At 37.3% G+C, this 22,379-nt stretch overlaps 2 protein-coding genes and 1 long non-coding RNA gene across 4 annotated transcripts; 1 reads left to right on the top strand and 2 right to left on the bottom strand.

The window, feature by feature from the left end:
• Positions 1-2,598: 2,598 nt before the first annotated feature.
• On the bottom strand, positions 2,599-9,192 carry LOC116293115 (cytochrome c1, heme protein, mitochondrial). Its single transcript, XM_031700513.2, has 11 exons — positions 9,119-9,192; positions 8,400-8,450; positions 7,348-7,502; positions 6,223-6,349; positions 5,884-5,940; positions 5,448-5,508; positions 4,877-4,929; positions 3,865-4,012; positions 3,376-3,438; positions 3,042-3,079; positions 2,599-2,936 (listed from the first exon to the last, which is right to left on the bottom strand). Exons 1-11 carry the CDS (start codon positions 9,179-9,181, stop codon positions 2,826-2,828), a joined length of 927 nt encoding a protein of 308 aa, XP_031556373.2. The 5' UTR covers positions 9,182-9,192; the 3' UTR covers positions 2,599-2,825.
• A 79-nt stretch (positions 9,193-9,271) lies between these two features.
• LOC116293112 (GPI-anchor transamidase component GPAA1) lies at positions 9,272-22,150 on the top strand. Of its 2 annotated transcripts, XM_031700510.2 has the most exons (12): positions 9,272-9,405; positions 9,544-9,633; positions 10,185-10,265; positions 10,706-10,885; positions 11,441-11,697; positions 11,838-11,939; positions 12,569-12,765; positions 17,044-17,240; positions 17,797-18,175; positions 18,677-18,879; positions 19,883-20,053; positions 20,843-22,150. In XM_031700510.2, exons 3-12 carry the CDS (start codon positions 10,192-10,194, stop codon positions 21,105-21,107), a joined length of 2,025 nt encoding a protein of 674 aa, XP_031556370.2. In that variant the 5' UTR covers positions 9,272-9,405; positions 9,544-9,633; positions 10,185-10,191; the 3' UTR covers positions 21,108-22,150. The 2 variants fall into 2 exon arrangements, with proteins under 2 accessions (XP_031556370.2, XP_031556369.2); XM_031700509.2 differs by lacking the exon at positions 9,544-9,633.
• Positions 14,344-15,427, bottom strand: LOC148909260 (uncharacterized). The gene is made up of 2 exons (XR_016120374.1): positions 15,392-15,427; positions 14,344-14,860 (listed from the first exon to the last, which is right to left on the bottom strand). It is a non-coding gene; the product is annotated as an uncharacterized LOC148909260 (long non-coding RNA).
• Positions 22,151-22,379: the final 229 nt, after the last annotated feature.

The following is a 22,379-nucleotide window of genomic DNA, read 5'->3' as shown; positions in this document are numbered from 1 at the left end:
TGAAGTTTATATTGCATTTCCAATGAGCCGCTCCTCTGTATTTACCCGTGATGTGGCAGTGATCCCTAACCTTATCCACATAGAAATCCTCAACAAATGCTTTGTGGCAGTGAATGCAGTGCGTGGAGGGCTTTCCCGGCTTCTCACCTTTCTTAGCATACTTCCCGCATTTAAAATGAGCTTCTCCTAGATACTTTCCATCTTCATCCCACGCTTTCTTGGCTCGTCTTCCAAACTGAAGAAGCGTATGTTGGCAAATGTGGCATTTTTTTGCCTTGTTAAAAGCCTCCTGGTTCTCTTTGGTAAATTCCATCTTCTTTGGACGTCTTAATTGTTCTCTAATCTCCCCCTCCTCTTCTCGCAATGCTTCTAGAAACTCATTAGCTGCGTTCTTACCTCGGTAAATCACAGGAGGGTTTGCTTTACCATCTGATCTGACTACTATGTAACCAAAGGAGCAGATCTCGTGTAATCCTACCTTATTCGTGGCGCCACGTTTCTGCTCTTCCTTAGTTATCAACGCTTCGAAGTCTGCATATATCACGTAAGGCACTTGCATCTGCTTTTGATGGTCTGCGTATGAAAGCTCTTTGTTGGTGGGCATCTGGATCCGTTGCGCCACCTCTTCGACTCCGCGGCAGATCTCATCGTGTTTCTTTAGGGCATTTAAGGATGTAAATGACAGCAAGCAGCAGTCGCAGAAGTACTTTTTGCCTTTGTGCTTAGTATGTCTGTAGAATAGTCTGCTAATGTGTTTAACCCATGAGTAGTGTCCGCCGTGGTAGAATAAATGTACGCGCTCTCCTTTACTTTTTGACAGAACTAACGGTACTATCGTCTGCTCTCTGACTCCGTAAACGTTAATTGCTAGATCGTTTATTTCCTCAAATATGGGGATGTCTATCAACTGCATGGGAAATTCCACACCATCCCACTCTAAATCGTCCGTGGGATACTTACTTGTCCTACAGGGATCCTTCTCTGCTGGATACAGTGCAGACCTGATTGCCCACATAAAGCATCGATTGTCTTCATTCTTCACGTTTACAATAGCCTTCTTCCTTTCTACCCACGTTGGTAGCGGTACGTAACTCCCCCCTCGTATGGGTACGTACCTGGCTATACTTATCTCTATTCCTTCAACCTCCTCTACTGTCCAACCCGATCCTTCTTTCGTGTAGTTAGACAGCGACTCCATTATCGCTTCTAAGGCTTCACTGAGTGACCTATCCAGATTCGTGGATTCTAATATCACTAACGACTTTGATCGCAACATTGCTGTCGTCATTACCTCGTCTTTTGATAAACTTACTTCTACCATTATGCTCGCTTTCAGGGCTCCTAATTCTTCTATACCTTTTCGGAGAGTCCTTTTAACCTTCCTTTCTGACTGACGCCAAAACTGTCTAACGTCAATCTCACCGTTACCGGGTATTGACACCGTGCTGAAGTTGCTTTGGGATTCCATCTATATAATAGGAAATATTTTATACCTAATACCAAGCACTTTTTAGGTCGTCGTAGTCGTACTCACAGTCCTGACAATGCCAAAACAATTTAACCTTAGTCTCAAACTTCTTACCACATCCACAATCATAACTGCTCATACACTTCGTCTTCATTTTCAAATGCTTTTTCAAATCCGCTTCTTTCTTAAAAGTTCTCTTACATTCTTCGCACTCCATATATAGACTAACATATTTGCGCTGTTGCCCCCAACCACACTTGAGTGGGGTTGTTTCCGTAGGTGGATTTTTGACACGGGTCTTGCCCGTGTTGAGATTGCGCTGGAACCCCCATTCCCTATACGGGTAATCCTGGCGTAAAGTAACATATTTCGAGTGCGCTGTTGCCCTCACGGGTAATCCTGGCGTAAACTAACATATTTCGAGTGCGCTGTTACCCCCACGGGTAATCCTGGGGGTCTCATAGGGAATGAGGGCTACGCAAACACGGGTTAGTGACTTTAAACGGGAAATCCTCGTGTGGTCACTGCGCTAGAACCCCCATTCCCTATACTACTCTATGTAGTTTAGATTCTAGTGGAATTTGCGACAAATTACATAAGATATAGTTTTATGTTGTTGTTGAAGATTGTACCGGCCTTAGTATAAAGTTGGGGAAGTTGGGGGTAATTTTTGTAATCCTGATTTAAAATTTTCATACTAAGAATTAGCAAATGTAAATATATTTGAATAAAGCAAATGAATAAAACAATATGAAAGTGTATCAATCCCCTTTCAAAATTATAGACTACATTGAAAAATTTAACTAAATCAGGCAGATTTAGTTCCACTCTGCTAAACGTAACGTTGTTTATCTGCTATATGGAAACATGATTTTAGAATTTTTACTTTTTGATTTACTTGAAAAAGGACCATACTTCCAGACATCGAATGCTGAACCATCGTATGGCAGCGCGAAGCATTTACGGCTATGCCGGAGATTTCGACCCCGACACTGTTATCCGAAGATTTACAGGCTGATCAGGAAGCTCAGCCAAAGCCTAAGGGAGAGGTGAGTCGGCCCCTATACCGTAGATGATTAACCCCTTGCTATGCTGTAAACTGTACAACTGTGTAATGACAAAACCAATGATAAACTTAATCTTTTATTTAATATGACAACATCTGTTCATTCATGATTAAAACATACATGATAAGGTTACAAATCCATTTACAAGATCTTAAAAATTCTGGTCAACAGAGATTTTGCACCCTTCACTCTGCACACTAACATCGCAGAAAAGGACTGCTTTTGAAAAGAAAGCCAGGCTCTATGAATGATTTAGAGCAGAATAGGATCATAATTATATAAACACGACATTAGGAGTGAGGTGAAGGACGATAGGCTATTTTACGGCTTTTAAGGACAGTCCACTTGTGGCGCTTGTAGTAATAAGATGCTACCATGACCAGAGACAGGATAATGATAGCCTGTGGAGCATTAATGATAATTTTAGAGGGAAGAATAACATGGAAAAGAAAGGTTACCATTGTTATGCTAATCTTTACAGCAGAAGAAAGGCAAATAATGCATACCTTCATTCCCATTCTCTTGCGATCATCATGGTCAGGTTCTGTCAAAAAACAAAAAATAAAAAAAATTACATATTTTGTCTTTACACAATGGCTAACTCAAGTCATTAACCAGCTAACTCCAAGAATAATAAAAAAGAAAGAAAAAAAAAGAAAAAAGAAAAACTGCAAAGTTTGGTCAGGTAACTAGATTTACGCAGAATAATTTTCATCTATACCCTTTCTAGATCGAATTGAAAGCCGAAGGAAAGGAGGGTTACAGCAACCCTAGCACCCCCCCTCCCCCCACCACCCCAGATACGACCCTGAGAAGCAACCGATAATACAAGTAATATACCTGCTGTCCACTTAAGGAATGTGCACACATCTTTAGCTAGCTGAGTTACAGATGCCGGGGTACCTGTAAGACAACAAAGGATTTGAAATTTCTATAATTTTTTATTACAATATTACTAATTTCAACATTACAGTCAAACTCAGAAAACACCTAAAATATGTCTGAAATGTTGAACATCCCGTTCTGTCAAATCACATGCGAGAATGAATCAATTTTTAATTAACTGTCACATGCGATTGGTCAGAATATGATGTTTAACATTGCAGAAATTCTTTAGGTGTTCACAGTTTTCTGAATTTGACGGTAATTTAGCAACCATTTTTATTTATTTTTTGATTCTGTTTTCAAGTGCTTTCCTCACGTATCAGTATTCAGTGGATTACAAAGTTCTAAGAGCAACTCTGTAACCTGTTCCCAGTATTAAATACATCCATTTAACAGTTCACAAGATATTCATATTATAATATCCATGGTTCTGTGCCGACTCACCATCTTCATACTCAATGATATCATTGTACAAGGCCTGTGCCATTGCTATAGCTTGTCCAGGGAAGTAAGCATTGAAGTACAGGTCTTCCTTGATCTCTACTCCAGCAGGAGGATCACAATAACCAGTCAATATTGAGAAAATGTAATCCTGCAGGAAATACCACACCATTAAATCAAAAAATTGTGTTTGAAGAGGCCATTTTAAGAGTTTTATTCATTTATCAGGGCTTTCAATACCAGCTTGATTAAGGGGCAAAACCTAATAAGTAGGCGGGAAGCAGTGCATTTGAGCAGCAAGCTAATATTTCTTCATGTTTTCCCTAAACTTTGGGGAACTTTAATCAAAAAAGGAGCTGATTTCATGTAAAATAACCTGACGAGATTTGCTGGCTGCCGGCTTCTATTGAAAACCCTAATTTATGTACAGAATCATATAATTTGCCTTTCAAAACAATAGGGTTTGGGTTCATGATAGATTCATCTGCTCTCAATAGAAGCACTGAAATGTTAATCAAAGTGTTTCCATGACAATGTTGGGGAAAAAACCTTTCAAGAGAACGTGCCTATGGAATGTTGCCCCTTGATTTACATCCACTGACCTACTGTACTTGGTCGTGTCAAATATGTGTGTGCTATTGAAAGTGAATGGCATGTATCTTTTAATAGACCAGATTTAGAATTGCAAGATGATCAACTCATGGTATGGATACCTGCATGTCAAAGCATTTCTATTACTTTAATAAGCAATGCTCATTTCCACTGGCACTGATTGGTTCAATGAAACCTGTCAAAGGTCATGACAGAGTTTGAAATAACGGCTGGTTAAGTCGCAATCAAATTAGTTTTAACTAGGTCATACCTCATTTTTGGCTCAACTTTACTGGTCAAAATGGCCAGAATGCATAGATTTTAAATTCAAATTCTGGCAGACATTGTCTGAGGTCCAGCCATTAATTTAAGCCATGTATGACCAATCATATGGTAACTATTTTATTTAGTTTATTAACGTCACCTCATTTCCATGTCTTGCAAGATTGATTAAACTAAGATCTGGAGGCAAGGCACCTATTGAAAAAATGAAAAACATCGCATTAAGTATCACTGAGTCTTTCCGAGGTTAAGTGCATAAATTTGCGGGGTTTAGGGGAAATACAGCTGTTTCCCAAAATGGCATCTATTTTGTTGCGTAAGAAAAGGCCAAACAAAAAAAAAGTGTGTTTCCTGTTGCGCAACTGACCTTAATTTTCTTGCCGACTTTTGCCGACCCTAATATTTTTAATTCCCAAATGCACCACAGGGTTCCCAGTAGATTAATTTCCACTGTTGTCTCAGTAAAAAAATCCGACCTACAGACCCCAAATATTTTTCTCGTGCAAAAGGAAACACACTTATTTTTTTGTTTGGCCCAATCCCAAAATGCACTGCAAATCCAATTTGAGCCAGTTTTTCACTTAACCTTAGAAAGGCTAATGCTATACATACATTTAATGCTGAAAAATATTGTGTTTACTAATATTGCTGTACAGAGGCAGGAAGAGAGAGAGGGATTGAGTCAAAGAGAAGAACTAGATAAGAAATCCTACCAGCATTAGCTGCTCTGGCTGCCTCTTCATTCTTGTACGGATCTGGGATTACATCTGAAAGCTATCGACAAAAGAAAACGTGGAATGGTTATCAAGTTATTTGCTATTTCATTTTGTTACACATCTAGGTTCGATATCAGTGTGATAAAGTCTTGAATAAAATCACTTCGTGGTAAATTGGAAACTGTGAGTTTTGTCATTGTATCAACTCCTTAAATGTGTAATAAGCAAATTATTACATGTTATGAGCCTGATATCTTTTTTATTCATTCGTTTTCCATTTCATATTGCTCACAGATGCGCTTGTTTGCAATGTGATATGGAAACTTGTGAATAAAAATGATATCAAGCTCTTAACAAGTGAAGGTCGCTATTTCTTTGTAATTACTGCAATGAACTATTTCTGTCAGTGTGGTTTGGAACTTAGAAGACTTACCTTTCCAGGTCTTGTAAACATGTTGCCTTCATCATCAGGGCCATCTTCTATATCATACTAATAATATATACAGAAATATTTAAGTCTTCTTCAGAGTTAATGACAGAAATACTGCGGATTAGGGAGAAGGGTTTAGTTTTGAAATAATAGAAGATAATGAACAGCTGGAGAGTCATGTGGACAAAAAACACTAAATACAAAGCTATTAGAAGTAGTTTAAGCCAGAGAATTTTGCTCAGCTACCAGAGTATTCTCTGATCCCCAACCCGTAATGAAAACCCTGAAGGAGGGAGCTGCTTGTAGTGGCGGCTGATTAGAATCATAATAATATTGTCTTACCTCTGCAGCTATTGCTTTCATTTCTTCCTCAGTGTAACAAACACCCACTAAGTGACGGAAGGCTATTCTGTTTAAACTGTGACATGCTGCACATACTTGTCTGTAGACCTGAAAGCCTCGTCGGATGCTGCAGTTATAATTGTATTAAGAAATTAGAGATAGAGTTTGAGGATACTACCAGTCTAACAAAGCAGCAAAATGTAATTTAAGGACTTTCCTGGCAAGAGCAAAAGCTCACATCGTCAGATTTTGAAAAAATTGCATGATGAAAGTACATCATACTAGAAGTAAAATAAGTGAATAAAAAATTGGGGTCCCTAACTTCCTTTGGCCGTCAGAATGTGTGGAAGTTGACCCTTTTTATTATAAAAATGTACACATGGAAAGCTGTCAAAAATAAGCCATATTTTAATGAAAAAATAATCTGATCGTCCCATTTCCCCAAGAATTTTAGAAAATAAACAAATAATTAGTTAGAGTAGCTTTTAAAATTTGTGTTAAAAAGTTAGAAATATTAAATGTTATTGGGATTATTGAAATTCTATTCCAATTATGCACAAAATATGGAATTTCGATTTGATCCCAAGATCAGATTTTTTATATTTTCCCCCTAAAGTTGCATATTACAAAGTACTTTCAAAAAACGAAATAAAAAAGGGGTACCCAACTTTGTTTTAGAGCTTTAACAGATTAAAGACGTTTTCATGATATTTTGCTTATCAAAACATTGGTATGATAAGTGCACGCTCACTAAATTTGTGTATTCCCCCTAAAGTTGCATATTACAAAGTACTTTCAAAAAACGAAATAAAAAAGGGGTACCCAACTTTGTTTTAGAGCTTTAACAGATTAAAGACGTTTTCATGATATTTTGCTTATCAAAACATTGGTATGATAAGTGCACGCTCACTAAATTTGTGCATAGAAAGTTAAAATAATCAATCATTGATGCATTGCTGGCTAGCAGTGTCTCTCGTAAAAGCAATATGCAGGATGCTCCTTAAGCCAAAGTATGGCCTCCTTGCAGATCTATGCATGCTTTTATGATTGCTTTGCTAATCCCAAGATCATTTTGCCAAAGATTTAAGCATACAATACAAAATCTTTAGAACAGTAAGTACTTACCCATCATGATCTAAAGAACTTAATAACCCTCTGTGGTTCCATGGTAACTTAGGGGGATGAAGTTCCAGCTCTTCGGCATTGACATCTGGTTGCAATACATAACCAGTTACCAGGCCACCAGTGGCTAGAGCTCCCAATGTCACCCAAGCAGTTGCCTACAAAAGTTATATTTTTAGGAAAAAATTAAATTGGATTTGAATTGGTATGTCAAGCTTTATTTCTATTGCCTGGTTTCAATCAGCTGATAAGAGTCTTAAGATCTCATTACATTACATTCGTAACATGCGCACTCCTAGCAACTGATACATTTAACTATAGCACGCGCACATTGTTATGTTGTGTGTTTCTTGTAAAACTGTCACAACCGTTTGCCCTGATGAAGAGCAAGATGCTCGAAAGCTTGGCTTGATTTATAATTAAAAAGCTGATGAATCATAACTATCATGAATCTCATTACATGTTTCTATTAAGTTTTAGCATTTGTATCACAGCGTTGGATAATCACAACAGAGTTAGGCTCCAACTAGTTTTAAAGCCCAAAGATGGAATTGGAATTTAGAAGTTTCCAAATGATCTTAAGAGAAGTATTTTTTGTGTAACAATCATAAATTAACAAACAAACTTCGTAAACTGAGGTTCTTACTTGATTGTTTTGGCAAAATGTTTGCCATCTTTTTCTTCTTTCTGAAGATGGCAAATGTTTTGCCCAAACATGCTAATTAAAAATCTCAGTTTATGAAGCATTGTTTGTTATTTTCAAATTCAGAAGTTGATTTTTGTGGAGGGAGGAAAACTGAAGAACCCAGAGAAAAACCCTCAGGGGAGAGAACCAATGAACAGCTACACTCACATACAAGAAATGGTGCTGTCAACCAAAAACAATTCTATGAAAACTAGTGATTCAGCTGATAAACATCTCACAAGAGAAAGAAATTGGTGTCTAGCGACACCAAACAATTGGTAAAAAATAGAAAATATATTCCAAAAAGACTTTACTTGTGCACAAAAGTTGTATGTTGTATGAAGGGACAAAGATAAGGGTCAATCTCTACCTTGGTTTTTGGTGCAGCTTGAACTTGTGTGTTTGAAAGTCGAGTTTGGGCCTGAAATGTTGAAAAAACCTAAATGTTAAAAGAAAATTCTATTCATTATAAAACATTGAGACTTAATATACCGAGACTTCCAAATTACACAAAGGTAACAAAGTTAACTGAGAATAGAGGTAAATGTTTGATCGATAGGGGGACATTATTAGATATTATTAAAATTAATAGTGAGTTGATATGCACAAATATTTGCACAGATAATTACACTAAGGACATTTATCTAAACGTAGTATATCTTGTTATTTTTTGACATAACTTCAAGAAGAGAAGTCGTGATCGCCAGATCTAAAGGATTTATGTACAAATAATTACTCCATAATGTTATGCAACTCCAGTGTACTGTATAATACGACGACACGGTATTTCTAAAAGCGTCTGATAATGATCCTGCAATGTTAATATAAGAAAACTACCACGTACACGCAAAATAGAGGCATTAAATTAAACTTTAAAGAAATATTTCTAGTCTAATGAAGACAAATAATGGGAATTAAAGTAAAACACCGGTCTAAAGGGAAAAAATCAAGAAAAGTTGAGCTCTAAGAAGGGGAGCCAAGAAAAATTGTCTTTATATGTAGGAAAATGTGGATAAAATATCCTCAAAAACGGCTAGCTTATAGAATAATAGTCCATAAATGTTTTAGCATTCAGAAATCGTAGTTTACCTTGAAGATTTCCTGAAAATGCCGTGGAAAGTTCCTCCACCTCACCACACTCCTAAACGCCATTTTGAAACCATTGACTGAGAACCCACAAGGCCTTGCGAGGTGAGTTCATTGCTGCGCATGCTTAGTATTGAGTAACTGCGCCGAGTTTCAAATCCAAGATGGCGGACGGCGCGCAAAAGTGAAGACTTTTTGAAACATTTATAATTATTTTATTTTTGACCTCAAAATTTTACCAGTTTAACCCGGATTAGATTATATGTTTCAAAGGCTTTCGTCACTGCAAGGTATGATAAAGAAATATATTATATTTGTTTGTCCTGGCATGAATAGGGGTGGTGCAGTGGGTAGGGAGAAGAAGACTGAAGTGATTGTTTTAGACGATTTATCGGTTCTGTTTATCTATTTCTTTTGTTTTAACACAGGCCCGTAGCTAGGGGGGGTGCAGGGGGTGCGTTCGAACCCCCCCCACACGAGCTAAAGGTCCGCTTTTTAAGCAAGTGAGATATTGGCTGGTATGATATTTTCACGTAAAACTAAGTAAAAAAAATCAATTTTACTTTAATAATTTATCTATACCTATGCGTCCTATGGGACTTTTAAAAAATAAAGTATATGGTTGGTCCACTTTTTGTAAATTAGCACCCCCCCCAACAAAAATCCTACTTACGGGCCTGTAACCGGTTGGCTCAGTTGGTTAAGCATTGGACTTTCGTGCGGGAGGTCGTGGTTTGAGTTCCGGCCAGACCAACACTCAGGGTCTTAAAATGTAATTACATCTGCAAATGGTTAGACTTTCAAGTGGCTCGGATGACCACTTTAAATGGCGGTCCCGTCTCTTCATTACTAACCAATATCGGAGGGACGTAAAAGAACCACTGAGGATGTAAGAAACCTTGGCAGTGACCACCCTCGGTGCCTACACTTCATATTAAACATCTCTCATGCTTGTAAATTGTATAAAAGAAATCTGCCATCCACTGTATCTGTAATCCTTTGATCATATCCATATACCAAGGCTGCTATATAAATCATAAATTATTATCATTATTATCATTTTATTTAGAAGCAGCATGGGTATATTATCAGATACTAGAGGCAGAAAGCAGGCTGGAATATTGCTCGCCAAACACTACACCAAACTAAGGTGAGCTTGATAAGTCCGATAATAAATTCATCCAAACCATTTACGGTATATACATAGAGCATAAACCTAGAATGTACAAATAAAGCATGAAAAATGAAAATATGAACCCAATCTTGCCCCTCCACCCTCTCCCCAAAAATATTTTCATACAGGAAGTGATGGTCCTACCATGCCACATGCTATCAAAACCACAGTTAGGCACTGACTTTGTAGTCTAAGACCCCTCCTATGAGAAACAAAAGACAAAAAAGATAGCTGGCATGTTAGTTGATCAAACAGAACATACAATAATTTTACCTTATAATAAACCCATATTAACCCATACTGTAACCCATTTTAGAGGAGATTATGAAGAATCTTTTCCATGGCTGTGTTTTTTTGAAAATTGCTTGGCATTAATAGCAAGAGTAAGCTATTATTTTTTTGTATTTCTTTCCTAGCATTCTGAGTTATTTGGTTGGTATAATCTGGTTTTGTGTGCTATCAGATTCATCATTCAATAGCAGAACATATTTTTCTGAGAATGCACTTTTACCAGGTCAAGTTCAGTCCGAGTACCACAACCAGAAGATGGCTAGGAGAATATTCACAGAGCTTGAAAACATGAATAAAGATCAGCTGTAAGTCGAAAATGGTTTTTGGGTTGACTCTGTTCAAGAAACTGTTTCAGTGTTTTCCGATTTGAGGACATGTGTTATTCTCTAGAGAATAAAATTCATGTGTCTACTCAAGCAACTGCAGAGTCACTTTACTAAATTGACCCCTTACCTTAGACAAACTGTTTTCACATTTCAGACCACGTGTCATTCTCTGGAGAATATAATTCTTTGTTTAAAGTGTATCCATATTCATGTGTCTACTCAAACAACTGGAGAGTCACTTTACTAAACAGACCGCTTACCTTGGACAAACTGTTTTCCCATTTCAGACCACATGTCATTCTCTAGATAATAAGATCCTTTGTTTAAAGTGTATCCATATTCATGTGTCTTTTTATGTGAAACCATTAAACAAAGAAATGATACTCACTAGAGTGACATGTGGTGTGTACAGTAATGGAAAAACATTGTTCTAATGACAATTCCATGCCTTCTATTGAGAAGCATTGAATCATTAAATCCTCTCACAGTCTTTTTTGTAAAAACCTTTCTGGTTTGTAATTTTTCAATTGACAGAAAGACCATCCCAATGGACTGGCTTTCCAGAAAAATGTCAGAGATTGGCCTGCAAACCTACCGACAAAATTTCACTGTCCAAGTTCCTTTACCTGGTCCAAATGATCCTGGGGTCATACAGGGCACCAATGTGTATGGTGTTCTTAGGGCACCAAGGATTGCTGGCACTGAGGCAGTTGTGCTTTGTCTGCCTTATCGCCATGGCAACAACAAGGGAGCACTAGCACTAATGTTATCACTAGCTGATCATTTTAGAAGTATGTTGTTATGGTATCGTTATGTGCTATGATCATCGTTATGTGCTATAATTACACTATATACTTGTCAAACCATTATTCGTTACCATTACTATGGATAGTTATATATTCAGACATATCTATATTTTTTTTATTGCCAGGTAAAAGCTATTGGGCCAAGGACATCATTTTTCTAGTGACAGATGAAGGTGCTCTTGGAATGAATGCCTGGTTAGAAGCCTATCATGATATACCTAATCAATGTTAGTATAAGTCATACTTTTACTCAGCTTTATCAATTCATTAGTGACATACAGTATAAATGGCATCACTGCAAAACTGAGCGGTCAAGAAGCCTTCAAAAATTGACCAAGGAAGAATGAGTTGTTTATTGGTTTTCTAACATAAAATTTCGATTGAGGGCTTTTCTACCATGAAGTCATCATCTTCACCACCCCTATCATCTTCATTAACTTCAGTCATTAACTTCATCAGCATCATCATCAACCTTATCCATCATCGCCATAATCAAAATCATTATGATCATGATCTTGCATCACCACCACCATCATTACCATCATCATCATTATCACCATCTTCATCATCATCATCACCATAATTATTGTCACTGTAATTACCATCATCATCACTATCATCACCTGATCACCATTGCCATCATCATCATCATCATCACCCTACTCATCATCATACAGTAATCACCACCACCACTTCCACTATCATTATTATCATCACCATCACCATCATTAGTAAATATCGACACCAACACCATCAGCATCATATTCAGCTTTTTAAAAAAATCAGTGGCACATTTTTGATGTAACTTTTTTTGACAATTAAGTCTCTTTAATAGTGTGTTAATCTTGTTATCCAGACATCAAGTCTCTTCCACTGGAATCCCACTCAGGGGCCATCCAAGCGGCTATCAACCTAGAAATCACCTCAAGCTCAATTGGTAGGATCAACATCCTAGGCGAAGGACTAAATGGTCAACTGCCGAACTTAGATCTTATCAACATGGTGGACAGGTTATGCAGAAAAGAGATGATCCCTTCCATCCTACACACCCAGGTATGTGCATTTCTTTTAACTACTGGTAGAAATAGTGATAGTTGGTTAATTTCATCAATATTGAATACTATATTTTTATTTAGATATTTTTAAATACATGTATTAAATATTTTAAATACATGTATTAAATACATGTATTAAATACATGTATTAAATACATGTATTAAATATTTTAAATACATGTATTAAAATACATACATTGTATGTATATAAAATAATACTTAAATTGAAAAAAAACTTTTTGATTTCGTCAACTGCACACCTTAGAAGAGGACCACAAGTGAAAAATGCTTTTGACACCTTTCAATAATGTCATGATTTTTGTCAAGTTAGGCTTTTGTTGTTCTTAATTCTCTCTCAATTTTTTCTCTCTCTGTCTCTGTACAACGGCCTTGGTTATGCAGTAGCCATGCCAACTGAAACCAAAAGTCTTTTCCTGAGTCTTTGCCTTATTTCAGTAAGATAGTGTACATGTAAGACTCGTACTTTAAATGACAAGCTGACACCTAGCCTGTCAACTGACACTCAGCCAACTGTTGGCCAATCATGGGTTGACTGTCAAGTATCAATTACATTTAAAGCTGTCAAATTTGTAAAGTTTTGTATTTAAGAAAACTATGAAACGTTGTTCACTTAGCTTCACATAGATTTCCTCACAATTATTAGACTTGCTCCAAGCTGATCTCTCAGTTACTCATAAACCAAACAAGTGGGAAAAAAAGTGAGCATCAAAGTTGCGAGATGAGCTCTAGGTTAACTTGTTTCATGATTTTTGTTTACATTTTGCGCCAATAATGGTGTATATTTTTTGTAGAGTGCACTAAATTGTGCTTAGAGCACAAGCAGAGTCCAGTGACCCTTTTAAACAAGTTGTAAAAGTCCTTTACTTAGGGTGTGTGATTCTAGTTAAGCTGCGTGTGCTTTATTGAGTGCATGTGAACTAATGAGGAGAAAGTCTACCCCACATTTTGAAACAGTAAAAGACAGACAGGAATATTGCACCACAGATTTTTTTATTACAATTGTTGTACTCTACTGTTTGTACCTTTTTAAAAATTTATGACTCCTAGTGAGTCGAAAAAAGAGAATTCTTATGTTACAAGTAATTTACAATATAATTAACAATATATGATAATATTATTATAAAAATGTCGCACTCACTTAAACACACTCTCTTAAACACACTCTCTCTGTCTTTCCCACTCATTTTTTTTGGATTGCATTTTTACAATTTTTTAAGTTTTTTTTTTTGGTTTTACAATGAGTTTTTGTTATAAATAATAATTTTTTTTTGGACTACAATGTAAATCTCCATAATTTTTTCAATTTTTTCATTATATACCATGTATATGTATATAAGATATTTACAAATGAAAAGGTTTTGGGCACGAAATATACTGGTACCAGTAATCAAGTCCAGTGAACTAGCAATAAATTTGCTTATAACTTTGCTGTATGACCTTTCCAAAATCATGATCAAAAATATGCTAAATTTTTTAGAAAAGGATGTTCAATAGTCTAAATTTTGTAGCATCTTGTATTGAAACTTGGTTGCATGTCAGAGATAATGGAGTGGTTGTGATGGTGTGCCCAAAATCTTATATGGACATGAGGCATCTGAGGCTGGTTTAAAGCTTCTTACAAAGTAGTCATTGTAATCCAATAGGTTACTTGGGTGTCACTAGTCTAGGAAGCCCATCAACCAGTCTCGTATGAACCAACTCTTCTTAAGTCTTGCAAGCAGCTTGTTTTCAGGGAACTTGTTGTCATCAGAAGGCTTCTTGTCACTGGAAGGCTTCTTCCTGTCATTGGAAGGCTTCTTCCTGTCATCAGAAGGCTTCCTGTTATCAGAGGGCTTGTTGTTATCATCAGAATGCTTCTTCCTGTCATCAGAAGGCTTCTTCCTGTTATGAGAAGGCTTGTTCTTGTCTTCAGAAGGCTTGTTCTTGTCCTCATAAAGCCTTCATCCTGACATTGGAAGGCTTCATTTTGTCAATGAGGGTAATTATTGGGATTTCAACTTCATCATCAAAATCATATTCATATTCATCCTCCTCTTGATCGTCTTCACTTTCCACTGGCTTTTTTACCATTTCTATTTAGAAGATATACAAAATTTATTCTTTATTCATTAGAAGAGAGATAAATTGGCTTTTTAAAGCTGCATTAGTGGTAAAATTAAACTTGGAAATAAAATGCTCAAAATAAATGTATATTATGAATAACAAACTTAAAAAGTTGCTTTAAAAATGTTTTTGTCTTATGCAGGAAACAATCAAATTTTCATGAAGTAAACTTTTTTTCCTTGACCAAGAAATTTGGTCTTTTTTTTCTCAATCACACGTGCCACTCTAACGATTGTTTCTGTTGTGATGAAGAAGCTTTTAGTGGACACCAATCAAGGCATTTCCATGACATTCTATATGTATGTGCCCTTTTAGCTTTGTGTTTTCCAACAATGTTATGGAAATCGCTAGAGGGCATGTGTGATTGAGAATGGCTGTAAACCTTTTCCTCACTATTTTCTATTGAAATGACAAGTATTGAGAATTTTGAATAGATTTCAATGAAAGTTGTTTACTAACTAAAGTTTATTGCTAAAATAAATTTTGCCTAAAGTTCTTACCCGGCCTTGCCACCTTGTTGACCATGATGTACCTTCTTGAATTATTATTAGTGCCTGTATGCGACTCTTTACCAAGAATAGAACAAATTCTTGATTTAGGTCTAGATCCCTTTGCTTCCTCTTGATGTTTAGCAGATGTACATCTTTCACTCTCATCCCAACTGGTCCCATTGAGGAATTCAGTTATGATGTCTTTTTTAGAATGTTTCCCAAGGATAGCAGGAAATCTTGTTCTTGATGGGTGTATCCTTGTCTCACTGGAAAGTGCATTGGTTTCACTGCTATACTAGCTGGCCCCTACCGGGAGAGCTGTGGTCTCTGCATCATTCTTTGTTTTTTTTACCAAAAATACCATGAGTCTTAGATTTTGAATGTTGTTTAGCTTTTTCTTTAGTTTCGTTGGTAACATTATCTTTGTCTGTCCCATCCTGAAGCTTAGGGCAATCTGTCTCAGCCTTGTCTTGGTGTTCAAGCATTGGCGTTGCAATTGTTTCATCTGAAAGTGCACTTCCTGCACTCCTCGCTGCTTGAGGTTCACTTCCATTCATCCAAGCAGAATCTAAAACAAGAATCCTTTATTACTACTGTATAGTAATTTATTGTTAACTATGACTATAAATGTTTTCAATAAAAAACTACTTGCCTTGATATATTTGAAGTGAAGGCATTTAACCAGCCATTTCTAGCTGTAAATATAGCATGAGTTTTAGTATTTATCTTAATTAGGCTATTTTAATGTTATTGGTTATTTTTTTATGTGATTGGCTTATGATTTATAGAATATGCTCAAAATAAATAATAAATATTCATTATTATTATTATAAACTTCTATATTTCTTTTAATTATTACTATAACCTTTAAACTATTACCTATTTATTATTATTATAAACTTTTATATTTATTTTAATATTATTACTATAACCTTTTATTTATCATTACTAAGATCTTTCACAATTACTATTAATTATTACTATTTGAAACACTTGATATTATGATATTTTATCATTACTATCAATTATTAACAACTATTACTATTTATTACGGTTACTATTACCATTAAATATACCTATAAACATTTACTATTAATTATTACTAAATTACTATTTATTATTATTGTTACTATTACTATAACTATTAATTATTCCTATCCCTATTCATTGTGCTATAAAGCTAAAAAATGCAAATATTTCTCTCTTTTTCCATCTTTATTCTTGTCTATTTTAGTCTTGCCATTCTCTAAGTGCACCAGTATAGTAGAGTTGTGACGGGTGCCTGTGGCCTTAGCAGTGGGACAAACTGCATTGTCCACCAAGAATGGATAGTCAAACTCATCTTCCTCATCCAACTCCTTTTTAGCTTGAGTGTTGACTGCTTCAGATGGTGCTCGTTGTTCTTCCCAGGCGCGACAGATATTCTTTGATGCTTCTTGAAGCTCGTGCCTGCTTTGTCGAGCCTTTTCCACGGCATCGAAATAGTTCTGTGTCATTTCTTTCATTTTCTTACAATCACGGTCTTGAATTTATTTATTTTGGTTTTAGATTAGCTAAGAGGATCACAGTAAAAAACATTGAAAACTGTTTTATTTTAGCAAGCATCACCACAGGGATCCCACTCTGTTAAAGTGGCTAACCTGCATTTTTTCTCTATCCAGGAATACCACCCATACTATAGCGACATGCGCAGTCCTGTACACGAATTGGTTTCCATGGTGATGATGATGTTTAACCAAGCGTCAGGTCTTCCTTCAGCCAATCACGGCTTGTTTCATCGGTATAGGATCGAGGCTGTCACAGTACGTGGAGTAAAGGAAAGTGACCACTCTAACTTTGAATTCGAAAATATGGGAAGGTAACAAGAAGCTGTTATTTTTAGCCTGAGTATCAGGCCTTCTGGGGCGCTTGGGGGGGCTTGGGCTTTCCAAGACGGACTGAAGAGAGCCTGATACTCAGGCTAGTTATTTTTTGCTTTTTTTTAAGAGCATATATGCTCTAATTCAGCATATCCAATTTACCTCAGAACTATTCATCTCATGTAGAATCAATACTGAAAGTACAGAATAGGATGTTTCATGATGTCGTCATTTTACTACGACTACCATAATGCTTCGCGAATCTCCTTTGTTATTAAAATTTGAATTGCCTCAAGAGAATTGTAAAGTGATGTGGTGCTAATTAACTGAAGAAAAGAAAGTGTGCAAGGTATTCTGGTACTTGTAGTCAATGACGCCATAATGCAAGTGTCCTATTAAATCACATATGCACTTGAACTAACTTAACGGGGAAAGGAGGTACGTAAGCAGCGCACTCGGTGCACCCGTTTTTCCGTATACTATAATAAAAATACTTTTAAGACTACCTTTCCATTTTTATATTCATCATAATTTCATCTGTTTTGTCCAATGTAGGGTCATAGAAGGAATATTCCGGAGCCTAAACAATTTACTAGAGCGCTTCCATCAGTCCTTTTTCTTCTATCTTCTACCAGCCCATCATCGATATGTCTCCATTGGGCTGTATATGCCCCCGTTTGGCTGTATGCTGGTAGGGCCCCTGCTTTCGGCCATCGTGTTTTGGATCCTCGCTGGAGATCCAAATATAGAATCTGATACCAAGAAGAAACATGTTCTTAAAGGTTCGGAGGAAAATGAAAGTAAGAAGGAAAATGAGAGCGGAGAAATAGAAAATAAAAAGGAAGGAGAAGAAAAACGGGAAGATGGCGAGGAAATTGTCCAGAACTCTGACCAAACAAGCAAAGAAATTGACGAGTTAGTACTGAGAGAAAAGGTTTGTTATAAAGTATATAACACCCAAAATATTGTCTTCTTTTTATCTTTTTAAATCTTTTTATTGTTTATACCAGCGGGATATACGCCATTCTACCCCATTTTACTACTGCAACTGTGTTTGAACTCCGCACGACATCTAAATGACCAATATAAAAAGACTCTACTTTCCAAAGATGAGGCCGGTACACTCTTTACCCTCCTCTCGTCAGTGCTTCGCGTTTCTTTCCCCTGCGTCACGCTTAGCAGGCATGCAATATACTGACCTCGAGTCTTTACCTTTTGCGTAAGGTTTATCCATTTCAGACCACGTGCCATTCTCTTTAGAATAAGATTCTTTGTTTGTCGTATCCATGTGTCTTCTCATGCGCAACCGTTAAACAAAGAAATGATACTCTAGGGAATGACACGTGTTCTGTAATGGGAAAATATTAGACCAAGGCGAAATTAGTTCTATTAACAAACCCACAGTCCTGACTATCAACGTGTTTCATCTTAACAGGTTGGTTTTTCTTGGAGCCCACAGCAGGTCAGCAGTGTTTTCCCTGTTGTCATGGCGACCCATTTGGGTGGTGTCCTGTTGTACTATAGTCCAGTGATAGGGTATTCAGTAGGCGTTGCCATGGAGCAAGATGGTCTGGCTGCTTCTCTAGTTTCTCTCTTCTCTGTATTTGGGCTTATAGTATTGGCTCCAGTTTTCCAAAGGTAAAACTTTATTCTGTTTCTAACTCCAATAGACCTTAGCATGTGACTGTCAAAGAATTTCAATCTCCTGAGAATAAGGAACCTATTGTCAGTGGCGGATCCAGGACTTTAAGAGGGGGGGGGGGGGGGGTTCATTTTTGCAAATCTCGGCACAACAATAACGTTCTCTTGCATCATCATTTTTCCCATGAGGCACATCACTGGCCTAGGGGCGCTCCTGATAAGGATAACCTATCCATATCTATCTAGTACCATACTTTTATTTATTTATTTTAAAAAATATAAAAAATCCAAGGTACCCAATGAACCCCCCTAAATCCGCCACAGATTGTTATATGTCCTCCAAATTGGGCTGCATTCCGACATGCTGCAAGAGGTCTATAAGAAGATCACGTAATTACTGACCGTCATTTTGGTAGGCCAGTGTTGATTGACTTCAGGGATTCCTCAATTTCTTTAAGATTCCAAATAAAGTTTATCTCAAGAAGCAACCCAATAGACCCCTTGCATGTGACGTCAAAGTAGGTCAATTTGGAGGACAAAACACTGAAAGGAATTCCAATCTCCTGAGAACTGGAAACCTATTGTTTTGTCGCCCAGATTGAACTACATTCACAACTTGAAGATTTTGCATCAAGGTAGAATTTCCTCTATTACCGCAGATAATGTCACAGTAGTCAAAGAGCGGTAAAATCAAAGTATAACAAAACAGTTTTCTGGCTCTTATCGGCAAGTACATCTTGATTCTTCTAAAAAGAGATAAGCGATTTATTAAGTATGACCGCAAGATATTTGAATGAGTCAATATGGTCTAAATTTTCTCCTTCGATAGTGAAGCAAGTAGGATCACTTAGTCTTTTTCAAATCTTGAGAGCTACCAATTAACATCACCTTACGTCGCTTCGCTTTTCATTTCTCTAAAAGAATAACCGATTTACGTCTTGTTATATTTTGTTGGTGGCTGCCATTTGACTTTTGAATTTTTTTTTTTTCATTGTCACAGCTTCTTGTCGCCCAAGCCGCCATTAGAGTACCTATACCTTGTCAAGTGTGTGGCTTTTGTGTTCTTTTCCGCCACCATGGCTTCCATCGCCGCCATGAATTTTTCTCTGGCTTTTTTCCTGGCCGTTTTGAGCATTCCTGCCTACTTGTATGTTGGTCCTACGCAAAGCAGGTGGGTTCCTAGCTCGGTGATAGGGTTTGTTGGCCAACGCTGCCAGAAGCCTTATATAGAGCTTTTGAGTGTGACGTCAATGGAATGAAAAAACGACTTCCGGGTTGTATAAAGATTTTTCTTACTTTTTCTTCATGACAGAATTTGTTGTACGAAGTTGTAGTTGTTTCAAGTGGAGGTTAGATCAGTGAACACATTTGTCGTTAGCGTTTTTGTGAGCATTTGGACCCGGAAATACGTCACAGCTTAAAAGCTCTATTTTATTGGTGTGACAGCTGATTCGAACCTCTCTGAACCACTCCTTCCTTGTCTGATTCTCTCGACCCTTCCCTACCTGTTTTAAATTCCTTTCTACTTCTTCTGACTTCTCTTTTTCTTCCTCTTTAACTTTTTACCAATTTTTTTACTTCTTCTTACTCTCATCTCTGTTTCTTCAAAATCTCTTTATCTATGCCCTCACAAATTCTCTCTTGACCCTCTGTAATCCCTCTCGCAGATCTTCGACGCTCTTATTGACTAGTTTTCGACTTTGAGGGGCACTTTGCATAAATTCAATAGCTTGTTATTATTCACTGCACATAAAAACTATTGTGTTTACGTAAAGTGCCACCCCCCCCCCCCCCCCAATTAATTGATGCAAATGTGCCAAATCAAAATTTTTTACGGGTCGTAAGAAACCAGTGAATTCCTTGATGTTCGCTTCCGCGCCCTCTTTGGACTCTTTCTATGCCTCTCTAAACCTTTTCTACCAAGATATCTTGACTATATTTGTTTCCCTCTTTTTTTCAGCCTACGTCGAGTGTCTCAGATACTCCTACTTTTACTCGCTTCGCCGCCTGCAGTTCTCTTCTGGCTTTGTCTGGCCTATAACACCATATCGATGGGAGAAAACATTGATCCTGGTCGCCTAGTAAAGGTAACCATGGATACTATGTATCGTGCAATCATATCTGCTTTAAGAGACTCACATCTCCTCGGAACGTGGTCGTTTGTGTTAGCATGTTTATGTGTGATGCCTCATTGGTCCTTGTTCTGGTATATGGCTTGGCAGTAACCATAGATACGGTATATTGCTCTGTCAGTTTGCTTGGTGGCCAAGCCTCGTAGTTGTTTATTAGGACCTGGGGCGAGAATAGCAACATATGACACAAGAATGTAAGAAAAGTTTTTTGAAAGTGGAGTCATAACAAGATAATCTGCAAACAAGGATGAATAGCCCACTTCTGAGATATGCTTCGATTGTCCCTGCTTGCAGAGTTTCTTCTCTTTCTCTCCCTTCTTTAGGCGGGGAGGAGGGAGACTGCCGACGTAGAGCGTTTCCTTTGATACAGCGCCGTCCAGCATCGTGGATGATCAAAACCAGTTTTAAAACCGGTTTTTAACCGGGTACATGTAATGCGCATGAGCAAATATGACACACCGTGGCGCCGAACGGTGTTTGACGAGAGCGGCTGTCAAAATCATGACAGCGTTGCTAAGTTACGCCACGCAGGCGCGACAAGTATAACGTCTTTTTTTCTCACTCCGCCAAAACAAAGGAAAATAGACTCTGCTAGCAGGAAAGCTTCGCTTGTGCCTCACAAAGGTTTCAATGTGAGGCTTCGTGATCAAGAGAAACTATAATAAATTTCATATGCCACGTAGCCTCGTACTGAAACCGTTGTTCGTGACAAGCCAAGCATATTTCAGAAGTGGGCTATTAAAACTTGAGTGTTCTATATGATGGCTTAAAGCCTTGTTTCGTAGTACGCAACGACAAGTGCCACCCACTGAGTCCCGGCATTCAATGCTTTCTTTATCACCATTACATATTTTGGTGTCCCTGGGTGCAAGGCTAGTGATGTACGATATTTTTTCCCTCGCTAAAGTTGGTTCGTTCTCTCTACTGACCATTTTCCTCGCTTCTATGACTGAAAAAGTCGGAATGCTTGACGTAGGCTAATCTTTCTAGATAACCAGGGAGGCTTTGAATATTAAAGTCCCTATATTTGCGAGTATTGATGTAAAATTATCGTAAGTCTATTAATTAGATTAAAAACTATAAGTAATCTTAGGATAAATATCTGATCAATAAACGAAAAAGAACTTTTTATTTCACGTTTAGACTGTGGAAATGCTAACTCAGTAAAAAACAAACAAACAAACGAAAGAGGAAAAAGATGGCCTTTTCAAAACTAGAATGTATATCACGTGTTAAAAATAAGTTACCGGTTGTGGGGTGAGTGACGGGCTAACCTAACTCACTCAAAATGGCTACGTTTTTCAAAGAATGACAAAGTTACTAACCGTTGAAAGTTCGTGCTTCCGACTACACTTGGTTACCGTT

The sequence above is a fragment of the Actinia tenebrosa genome, unplaced genomic scaffold (assembly GCF_029948245.1).
Source record: "Actinia tenebrosa isolate PJP-AT-01 unplaced genomic scaffold, QUT_ActTen_1.0 PGA_scaffold2__45_contigs__length_23673736, whole genome shotgun sequence".
NCBI classification, from domain to species: domain Eukaryota; kingdom Metazoa; phylum Cnidaria; class Anthozoa; order Actiniaria; family Actiniidae; genus Actinia; species Actinia tenebrosa.
This window is presented reverse-complemented; position numbering and strand designations above follow the sequence as displayed.